At 39.4% G+C, this 11922-nt stretch overlaps 1 protein-coding gene across 1 annotated transcript; it reads right to left on the reverse strand.

Moving 5' to 3' along the window:
• Positions 1–1402: 1402 nt before the first annotated feature.
• Positions 1403–5803, reverse strand: LOC103713865 (3-hydroxy-3-methylglutaryl-coenzyme A reductase 3-like). Its single transcript, XM_039131376.3, has 4 exons — positions 4618–5803; positions 3716–3897; positions 2438–2784; positions 1403–2013 (listed from the first exon to the last, which is right to left on the reverse strand). Exons 1-4 carry the CDS (start codon positions 5556–5558, stop codon positions 1771–1773), a joined length of 1713 nt encoding a protein of 570 aa, XP_038987304.3. The 5' UTR covers positions 5559–5803; the 3' UTR covers positions 1403–1770.
• Positions 5804–11922: the final 6119 nt, after the last annotated feature.

The following is an 11922-nucleotide window of genomic DNA, read 5'->3' on the forward strand; positions in this document are numbered from 1 at the left end:
AAAATATAGGAATATGAGGAGATATATGAAAATAAATAGGTATTTATTAAGAATATCATCTTTATGCAAATGTTTTTCTCGATTGTTTCCTTCCATGTTCAGTCTTTGTACATGTTTCTGAGACCACTTTAATCTTGCCGAGCCTAGTATGAGGAACCAAATTTAGCTGCTCTGCTTATTACTCTTTCCTGTCCTTCCAAAATGTCCACCTACCGTACTGATTAATATGTATGCCTGCACTACTGTATCCAGTACAGATAAGAGACAAAAGACCATGCAACTACGTAGTAGCACCCCATCTATAATTAGAGGTGGCAATTAGGTCGGGTCGGATGTGAGTGGGCTTAAAAATTCGTAAACTCAAATTCCATTTGTTTATTAAATAGATAATCCGACCTGACTTATATAACTTATTTATTAAATAAATCGTATTAGGTTAATAGGTTAAATAGGCTTTTAGTACGTTAAATGAATTTAAACAGGTTAGACAAGTCAGATTAAGAAAGTTTTAAACAAGTTAAACAGATTAAATAGGTCGGATAATGATTCGACCCAATTATTAAACGGTTCAAAATGGATTAAATGGATCAAAGGTCTAAACATAGACCCACCCCATTTAATAAATAGCTCTAGATAGATTGATCCGTATACGACTGGAATCTGTTTATATCAAATCCAAATCTTCTTAAAGTGGATCGTTCGCAGGTTAGATTGATGGGTTGGATCATAACTTGCCACCCATATCCATAATTTTGTAAATTTCTTCCCACAGCATGACCGATTTCTAGCTGGCTCAGAATCGCTCACAAGATCTCTCTCAAAACTTGTATTCTGGGAGTGCTGCATAATAGAGTGAAGCCTCCGAGAAGGTGGTTGGAACAACTGGAACTTAATCAAGACACAGCCTGCCAATGCAGATACTATACCTCACCAACTTAGCTGGATCCTTGATCCAACAACCTCGCTCCAAATTCCAGAGGAAAAAACTGTCCTTCAATGCCCAACTCATGCCACCTTTCTGCTAATGTTCGATATGTTTCATCGACCACCTTACTGGTCATAAGAATAATCCAAAATTAAATCAAAAGCATTCCTCAAATGTTGATCATTCACTCATAGTTTGCAGTGTATGGATCCTCGAGCCAATAAAGGCCTACTCAGCTTCATGAACCGAGCAAGCCAAGCAAAAGTCGCCCCCCACCTTGTTAAAGTAGTTCCATGTCCCCGTGCTTTGATCGCTCGTTAGAATCTTGCCTTACTTTCGACATATAATGTAACAGTATATTTGTCAGATTTCATTAATTTGCTGTGAATCCATCCACCGCAAGAGGCCAGGAAGACATCCTCCATCATGCAAAAGGTTAACCAAGAGAACAAATAACAGGTACCAAATACAAAAAACTAGATTCCACAGAGCGACTCCACTTCTAGTTATTGAAAAGGTCCTATACATAGGAAATACAGCAAGGCCTTCAAGCTCCATGCAAATGATTTCTAGTCATGTAGTACAAAAGCCATGGATGTTAGGTAGATCAATAACATGGTTCCCAGCAGAAGGCAGCTTAGAAAATGAGTTCTCTCTGATGCGGACAGATGGCAGCTGACAAAGTACAAAACCCACAAAATAAGAGGGAAAACGAAGACAGTTTTATCTGATTGGGTTTTACCATGAGCTACGTTCACATTCTAAGGGGAATTTTATTACAACCCTTTTTTTTGTGATTTTTTGAGATTTTGTCCCTCTGGGAGGATCTATCTACGAAAGTTCCTTTATTGGGAAGCCTTGGATATATCTTTGCTGGATCTGTTGTACTTCATGTGGCTCTTCACAAGCTGGCCAGCAGCAAGGGCCGACAGAAGAGAGAGCTCTCCAGCTAGAACAGCACCTGCTACAATGGCGGCCAAAAGCCTAGCGTTTGCCCCAGGTGACTCCAAGCTTGCACCCTTGACACCAAGTAGGTCCAAGCAGGCTGCCTGAGAGGCAAGCTGAGTCCCACCACCAACTGTGCCAACCTGTAATAAAACACCATCGGAAAAAGAACTTTATGTATAAATGGAGATACCGATCAAGTTGCGTACAGAAGTAAATGAGTCAGTAATTTTAAATGAACTAGAAGATCTACTCCCAACCAAACCAAAAGAGGTTTAAAAATGATTATGTTCCTAATTAGGAAGAATGACAAAGATAAGATAGAGAATGAGAAGATTAAGTTGCTGCATGACATAATGGTTGTGGTCTTGTCAACAAACACCATAGAAATTAAGAACTTGTAATGTAGCAGAATCCTGTATGTCCAATAATTGAAAAGAGAGTGTGATTTTCAGGTAAACAAAAACATTGCCAATGATGGTGGAATTTGAAGCAACATGCAGGGACATGAGATAACTGCAACAGATTAATCAATGTAAGGAGGAAAGAACAGGATATCGGAATTACCTCGATGGATGGCATGGTCACAGAGATGTGAAGATCCTTTCCATCATTCAGAGCTTCCATCATGGTGATACAGTGGGAACTCTCCACATTCTGTGCAGGATCCTGGCCTGTGGCTATGAAGATAGCAGACACGATGTTGCTGGCATGAGCATTGAACCCCCCGAGAGCCCCAGCCACAGCAGATCCGGCGAGGTTCTTGATCATGTTGAGTTCCACGAGTGCTGGCACGGTGGTCTTGAGAACTTTCTTTACCACATCCTCCTTGATGGTTGCCTCACAAACTACCGATTTGCCCCGTCCTCCAATCCAATTCACGGCAGCTGGCTTTTTGTCGGAACAGAAATTACCTGGTAGGTGCCAAGAGAAACATTAGGATCCAACAGAAAGGCAAAATTGAAATAGGCATTTCAAGTTTAAAGTTTTCCCACTGATAATAGGAAGTTACTTCATTTGACACTAGCTGGGTTCATTCCCATGAGCAAAACCACATAAGCGAACCAGATAGGGATTTAGAGTCACCTAATTGGTGAACTAACATCTCCTAAATTTCGAGGTGCATGGTGGAATAAGTCAAGAACCACGACGTGAACAGATATCGACAAAATAATTTTAACCATATGGACACAAACAGGTCCTCAATAGTTGGACTAAAATCCGCTGGATCTCAATGTTAGCGGCCGGATACGAGAACCATGATATAAAGATATACCAACAAGATGCTGTCGCAATCTCAACACAACATGGATGAGCTACAACTACAAGCCTAGACCCCATGCCACAATTACCATGAGAAGATCTCGCTGAATCACTTAAAAGAGTTTTGCCATAGACACTGGCTGTAAAATATAGGACTACAACTAGAGATCGACAACTAAGTTCCAACAGCATGGGGGGAAAAATTTGACATATTACATCTCAGCAAATTACATAAAGTTACATGAAAGCAGACATAATAAACATGAGCATAAACACAGAATTCTACCCATCACATGAGGTTTTCTTGTTCTTATTTTTTCCCTTAGTAATCGATCACATAAGAATTGTAGAAAGTGGAAACACAATCATGTGCCTTATTATAACAACAGTCAGGTATCAAAATCAGTAATTTAGAGAAAATATCTGAAGCAAATTCTCTAAAAACCGTGACTATCCATCCAGTATGATATTGTTTTGGAGTTCACCGTTAACTTCTTCATCTGTTGCTAATTCAAACTAAAAGAAACTTGAACCAGAAAAAAAGTGAACAAGTGAGAGCTTAGTCAAGCCAAAAGATCTAACCAGATAGGCTGATCACGTCCATGTCTGGGAAGTCACCCTGCAGATAATCCAAGACATTCTGGACACCCTTTGACACCATGTTCATCCCCATCGCATCTCCAGTGCTGCAGCTAAATCTCATGTAGAGGTTCCTCCCAGCAAGCGCACATTGGATCCCCTGGAGCCGCGCAAATCTGCTGGACCTGCAAATATTTAGGGAAAAATGGAGATTTAAACCTCTGCAATGCATGAATCAGCTTGTATAAGAGGAAACGCGTCGGCAAAACGACGCAAAAAAGATTAGAACGCACGAAAATTACCACTTAAGATTTTTTTTTTCCTTTCATATATATATATATATATCACACAGATGGTGTGAAACGAGGGGGAAGAGTCGTTCTGCAATATCAACTTGCAGTAAAAAACGACAAGAAAATACTCCATTAACATGAGAAAAACTTAAGCGAGCCTTCATGGAAACCATGGAAAACCAACGGTAAATTATTTGAAAGGATACAACCATCAACAGAAAGTACAAACATGTTAACATAAAGTAATTCCACAACTCATACAGAAAAGATTGCAATAAAACAAAGAAAGAATAGAAAACTGTAAAAAAGCAAACAAAAGATCAGTCTCGATTATGAAAAAGACAACAAAAAGGAAACACAACAGAAATACCACAGAAGCCAATCGACGAACATAACTCAGACATCCCCAATACAATACTCAGACACTTAAAAATAACAAAGAAACCAACACTGAAAAAGAAAAAGGCGATCTCTTTAGCTATGGCAAACAAAAGAAACTCCAAGGACTCTCCAAGCAAGATCCAACCTTGAGTCCGCAAAACGCGAAAGAAACGCAAAGAATTCAAAGCTGGCATCGGAACAAACAAAGAAATGGACAAAAGGAGAGCCTACCTGTTGAACACCAAAGAGAGAGTCTCGAAATTGCTCGGCTCTTCCAAGAAGGCCTTGAGCTCCGCGGCCCTCCTCGCCGACGGCAGCCTCACCGCCGGTGCCCGCGTCATCGCGTCCCTCAGAACCACGCTCGCGGCGCCGCCGGACTCCGCAATGGCCTTGCACCCCCTGTTAGTGCTCGCCACGAGGCACCCCTCGGTGGTGGCCATCGGCACGTAGTACTGCCTTCCGTCGAGCGCCAGCGGCCCGGCGATCCCCACCGGCAACTGGACGTAGCCCACCGGGAGCTCGCAGCACTGCCCTAGAATCGCCCCGTAGTCGAATCCATCGAGCGGGAGCCCTTCCAGGGATCTTCCGGTCATCCTCCTGAGCGCCTCCCGCCGGATCCCGGCGGCGTGGCGGCAGTCTCCGAGCTTGGATTCGAGAATGTAGGAGGGAGTCTTGCCGGCAACGACGGAGAAGATGATCTCCTCGTCCTCCTCGGTGACGGCCGGCATTTTCCCGGGGGCAGGGGAGCCATCGCAGAGGAGGGGGCAGGGGGCGGCGGCGGGGGCGGGGGCGGGGGTTGGGGCGGCGGCTGGAGAGGCAGCGGTGGGGGCGGGGGTGAGGAGGAAGTCGTCCTCGTCGTGGGAGGAGACGATGGACTGGACGAAGGTGATACCGAAGAAGGAGATGAGGTAGATGAGAGAGGCGACGAGGCCGACGATGGCGAGGAGCTCGGTGAGGCCGACGACGTGGAGCGGCATCGACGATCGGATCTTCTCGCGCCACCGCCGCATCAGGAAGACGAGCGAGGCCGCGAAGAGGGCGGAGAAGAGGAGATTCGTGTGCCGGATAGGAAGCGGGAGGGCATCCGACGCCTGGATCCGGCCGCCGACGGAGGAAGTATCCTCCGTGTTGGCGGCCGCTGCGCTCTGGGGGAATCTCCGGCGGACGTCCATTGGGGAGGCGGCGATGGGAGCCAGAAAGGCGCAGTGCCGCACCGCCTCGGGTCCTTGGAACTCGGGGAGCCAAGGGAAGGGCGGTCGGGCGTTTAATAAATGGCGTGGAAGGCTACGGTCACTTCCGGTGGGTATAAATAACGTTTCCGTGTGGTCACCAACGGCTGGGTAAAAAGGAATATCCACGTTGGAAAGCTGGGGGAAGTTTGGACACTTGGAATTTGGATTGGAAAATGCAAAGGGCAGTGTCTGCCATGTTCAGTTACTCATGGCATTAAATTATGGAGGATCCTACTTAAAACAAAAGAGGGTAGGTGGAGCTGGACGTACCGCATTTAATGGCTTTGCATGCTTAAAATTACCTTTATTATTATTTTAGGCACTTAAAATTATTCTTCAGAAAATAGTGAAAATATAAATAACTATTTCATATAAAATGGTGAAAGATTATTCATGTAAAATAACTATGGAAGCAATTTCTTATAGTACTCGGATTAAATTTTTCTCCTAGTTTTGCATCAAGGTAGAGCATTGGATTTAGGTCTCTAAGATGGAGCCAAATGAAAAAGGATTCATCTTATTGGCCCACCATACTTTTGTTTGCATCGCACTCACTATTTTTTTTGGTTAAAAAAAACACTATTTTACTATATCTACATATGTAGGAATCTGAAAATTTAGATGATAGACCAGCCATAGTATTCTTTCAGATAGATCTAGTGTCGTAGTTATTGCTAGATTATTTTTTTGGTAAAAATCTGAAAATTTGGACCATGGAACAGCCATAGAATTTCTTCAGATAGATTCCATATGATTAGCTATATAAAATGCCATCCAAATTGATGTTTTTTTAAAAAAATATTTATGAAAATTTAAATTTTTAGAAAAGTATTCATGCAAAAAAAAAAAATTAATTCTATTTCATCGTTAAAAAAAATCATAAAGCTTATGTATATGAAGTCTTTAGTGGCATATGAAGAAGTTATGATTATTACCTAACATAAACTTATGTAATCTCGCATTTAATGTGGTCCATAAATATTTGATAATTCTAAAGTTATACTTTTCAATATATAATATTATTTTTTTAAAAATTGCAACCATACAAGACTTTGAAACATATTTTAAGCATTCCATTTGGGAAAAAATAATTGTTCTTATCTAGTAGTTCCTTTTTCGTTTTTGGTAAGGGAATTGGTGGTTCAAATAACTTGTTTTAAGCCACATCTTTATAGAAAGGAAACAAAAAATATTCTGCCACAATCCTCTGGATGAAATTATCATTATAAACATCCAGACTTGCCTAAAACTATATGATTTGAGTCTTGCGGCCAAGTGCAGTTTTGGAGATGGAGTTGGTTAATATCTAGTCAAGGCTTACTGGATGCCTTTCATCCAAATACTATTTAAGCTGTCACTATAATAAAGACGTCTTCACTAATTTGTACATATAATGCATTTGACAAAAAAAATAATACTTAGCATAGTAATATATTTTGACAAATGGTTCAATTTGTTAGAGTTTTAATTTTAAAAAATTAAAATTTTTTTATCTCTTAACCTTTAATTGTTTTATATAATTTAAAATATTCTTCTGTGAGATGTCTCATTCAGAAGAGTTGTGATTATTCGAAAGAGAACGTTGGTTTCCAAAAATATGGTATTTCAGAAAAATTACGTATCTTCGAAATTATTGCGTCTCTTCGGTCTTTCTGATAGAGTCTATAAATAAACTTCTTTAAGATTAATTATGATCCAATCCCATTTTTTTGTCTCTCATTGGTACTCTATCTTCTGAGAGTTTCTTCTACAGACAGAGTTATTTTACTTTTCAATTTTTTGTTATATATCTTTTTATCTTTTTTGGGCAACTGAAGGAGCCGGTCGGGTCGAGCCTCTTTAGCGATTGTGATCGTTAGAGAAGTATCAGGTTAAGCCGGATTATTGTACCTTAGAGATAAAATCGCTGCAAACCTGCACGTAGGGGGCAAATCACTTTCTTAGGATAGTGTATATCACACGCTTTGATTGAGGCAAGCTTTTTTTCCAATCTTCTAAATTTATTTTAATAAATTATTATTTTATAATACTATTATAAAATAATGATATAGTAATTTTTAGATAAAATATTTTTAACATAATTTTCTTATCTTATGGAACAACCATCATCTTTTGCTAATATATAAACTTTGGGGGTTTTTAAAGCCATATTTATAAGGATGCATTGATGAGTGTTTGATCTGCTGCGTTGTGAAAACAAGAAAGTTTCCCATCGAGCGAAATATCAGTCTTGATAGATCCTCTTTTTTTTTTTTTTTCTTTTACTTCTGCCCTTTTTCTTACCACTCTTTTTGTGAAATATGTTGGGGTTGGAGGTTCTAATCCTTGTTTCAAAGATTGATAATTTCGTATCTAACTATATAAAGGTAGGCGCAGATCTATGAATAGGAGATGTTGTACGAGTATCTACAGGACCTAAATTATCAACAGGCTAGAGAAGCCTGATGAGATTGAAACCAGAGGAAAACCATGGACCTCTCACAAATAAAGTTTGTCAGTTTTCTCTTACTACTCCGGAGGCAGCCTTCCTTTTTCTCTCTCACAAAAAAGAATTAGGTAAACAAAAATACAACCCTCCATATCAAAGCATATCCAACTGCTTAATTCTCCACCAACCAATGTCCATGATTTAAAGCAACAATTATTAAGAGCAAAATCGTCCTGGACGCTAAAACTTATGTATGACAACCGAATGATTTGTTAGGCATGTGTCTCAAAGCCTGAAATGAAAGTTATTCTATCAAAGGATATCTTTGTTTGTATAAAAATTCATGCGGACATATATTTAGTTTCACATCGGTTATTTATTAGATACATCTTGGATACTTATATAAGATTAAGAAATTCAAATATTACCTTTCGGCTAGTTCTTTTAGGTGAGGTTTTTAGTTGTTACAAATAGTATCAGAGCAGACCCCACTCATAATCTATATGGATTACGAGATAATGTAGCACGGATTTATTAGGGCTGACCACGAGCCGATCGTGGTGTTTGTGATTAGATTTGCATAGATATAAATTCTTAGCCCGACAACGATGTTGGTGCTTAATAGGAGGAATATTTGAGGACTCGTGCGAGCGTGTGTTTAATCGCATATCGATTATTCGTTGGGTAGATCTTGGGTACTTATATAGGATCAAGAAACTCAATAACTTTCTGACTGATCATGTTGGGTGAGGTCCTGAGTTGTTGCAAATGGTATCAAAGTGAACCCGACCCATAACTTAAGTGGACTAAGAGACACTGCAACATAGATTTATTGGGGCTAACCACGGATCGATCGTGATGCTTGTGACTAGATTTGAATTGATTTTAATCGTTAGTTCGACGAGGACGTTCAAACTTAAACAGAGAGAGTATGTGAAGATCCGTGCGGGCGTATGTTTAATTCCACATCGATTATTTGCTGGATAAATTTTGAGTACTTAAATAAGCCTATATGGATAAACTTCATCATGATAGGATATGTATGCCTATCAACACACTTAACATAACTTTATTAAGTATGCACTGCTCGTTCCGATAGCAGTTCTATAAAAGAAATCATTAAAACAAGAATGCAGAGAAAAGAATTAATGATCTCATTAATAGAAGTTAATTTCCTGGTCCCCTGCAGTCCCAAACTATCGATGTCACTTTCATCACTGCCATCCCTATCTTGTATAATGCAGTTAGTCAACCACCGATATACTGGCAAGGCCTCGGCACATTACGTCGAAGGTCCTTCTTTGAAAATATATTAGCTTGGACATCTAAGAGGGGTCAAATTTGAAATAGCACAGCTTGATGCATTCGTGCATGCAATAACCACTAATTACTAATTAGATTTGTCGATTTGCAATTAAGGATTTATTTGATGGAGACTTGATTATCACGTCCCCAACAGACTACGATTCAAGGAAAATTGTAGGCTTAAAATTCATTATGACTAAAGAAATGCATAGGCGATACACATGAGATATAGTAACATACTTATAAACAAGTGCCTTGTAAGCAGCGCAACAAAATAGTTTATGCAAAAATCTGGCTTCTCGGACTCCCATGTTTGCACCTTTTTCCATGGTATTTTCTCTCTTTGCTTGGATTCTATTATTGTTGTATAAATTTCAAATTCCCAACATGACATGTACCATGAAAGGTGTGGCCGAACGGGCAATTTAGATGAAAAAATCCCCAAAGTTTGCTCTGTATATCAAGCAATAGCACTTGGCTAGTATCCTTTTGCTAGTTTGATTGATGGGGTTAGGTGCATTTTTTATACATCCAGTGTTATGGGACAAGTTCAAGTAAGATGCATTTATAAGCTATTTGTAGGACAGAGTAGCACATGCTACCATTACCATCCATGCAATGCATTTAATGAGATTCAGTCCTTAGCAGAAAGATTATGTCTGTACTTGCTAAATATCCAATCTGACGGAGCTATCAACAACTTGATCAGAATTATGAAACTTGTGGGTCACCCAAAACATAGTAAATGAGTCACATCACAAAATAATTGATGTGCTTTTGCATACACCTAATAGGCTAATATAGTTTAGTCCGAGTTACAAAACTGATCCATTCACAGCTAAACTTTTGGAATCAAATGGTTAATTAACATATCTACTTTAAAAAAAAAAAAAACATACACTAAAAGAACAGCTTACTAAGAGCTCATTTTTTATTATGTAACCCTTTGCAACCTTCATTTCCTTGATGAACTCTGGTGGAGGTTTGCTCTATTTAGGTAGTGGTAAGATTGAGGGGCAGAAAGAAAACAATGCACCCATAATTCCAAGTCCATTTCCATCATCCAACCACCCCCATCTCAATTTATTAAAATTCTAGCGATTGATCATGTGAGGAGTTATGGCGAAGGCAGTGGCAGGATGGTGGTGATAGTTCCAACCATGGCGATAAGGTGGATGGAGTTGGACAGGAAGTGGCTAGAATGGCGACCCACACTTTGTCTATGTAGGCAATTCATCATTTGGGACTATTCTCCGAATCTCCAATACTGTCTTCATCCTAGTGAAGCTTGCCCATACCTTGAAAACCTTGTTCTAGTCTGCTGCTGCTGGACTAGTATTGCATCAAAAAGAAAACCATTCTTATCCCTAGTTGTAGAAATTGCTATAAACCAAAACAGGATATAGATAGGTTAGGCTCTGTGCACTAGTTCTGCTATTCGAACTAATGAGACCTCCCTCTGAACGTAAGATAAGAAGAGGCTTTTACCAACTTGGCTACATAAGCATTTGCACTATCATATGTCATAGTCTGCGTGACGCCATTTGGATCCTTGGAAGTCAAGATCGAAGAATTGGTATAGGTGATGCATCAATGGTCGAGTCAGAATCAAAGGACATATATGGAAAGGATGTGGCCAGTTGGATCAGTGGCTGAAATCTATGGAACTGAGAAAAAAAATCAGAAAACAGCTTCTTAAGGGACAAGAAACGTCGGTATATTACAATGCTCCTCGTGCACGAAACTGGTGGCTTTGTGGTCCAATCTTTGATCCAAATTCGAAGTGCAGCATTCAAATTTTACAGAGACAATCTTGACAGGTTGCCATCCATTGTCTCTTGGAAGCTTTTAGGTTATTTGTTAGGTTTCAATATGTTATTTGTCAGCATTCTGAGCTTAGATCATTTTGTCACATCTCGACCAACCTTTGATTTGAAAGCAGGGATGTGTCGATCATTTTGTGCCTATTGCTTGAATGGCACATGAATGAATGGGATTAGAAAGTATTCAACGGACAGCCCTGATTCCATATAAACAACATGTTTTCAAGTTAGCAATCTCCCATGTTTTTTGAAGTAATTGCTCGTAGTCCCTGATGGGTCACTTGTGTGCCAGCTTTGCTGTCCTCTTGCTTCTTAATCACATACTTTGTGCTGGTAAATGGTGCCTCGTGAACATAAGCTTTTCTTGGTACTGACTCCAGTATGTGGATGGTATATATTAGCATTATTTACTAAAATAATTTTAAAAATTACATGACAACTTGTATCACCTATAATATTTTTGTTTTGTTAGCGTGATCAATATATCAACCTATATTATTTTCTTTATATAGAGTATGTACACGAGTATATAAAATTTCTGAGATGTATCGAATATAATGGAACAGAAAAATAAAATTAATTCTCTCTCTTTCTTTTTCTCTTTTGTTTTCGTCTTCTTCTGCAAATATTTTAACACAATACTCTCTTCATAGATGTTGAGATAGAAAGGTAGCATTGTCCTGGTTTTGATGTTGGATAGTACATAATCCAATGTTACTTTTTTTATTAGCTCTTTATATGTAATTGC

This window comes from Phoenix dactylifera, chromosome 18 (genome assembly GCF_051530095.1).
Source record: "Phoenix dactylifera cultivar Ajwa chromosome 18, Ajwa_hap1_PhDact_Kaust_v1.1, whole genome shotgun sequence".
Lineage (NCBI taxonomy): Eukaryota > Viridiplantae > Streptophyta > Magnoliopsida > Arecales > Arecaceae > Phoenix > Phoenix dactylifera.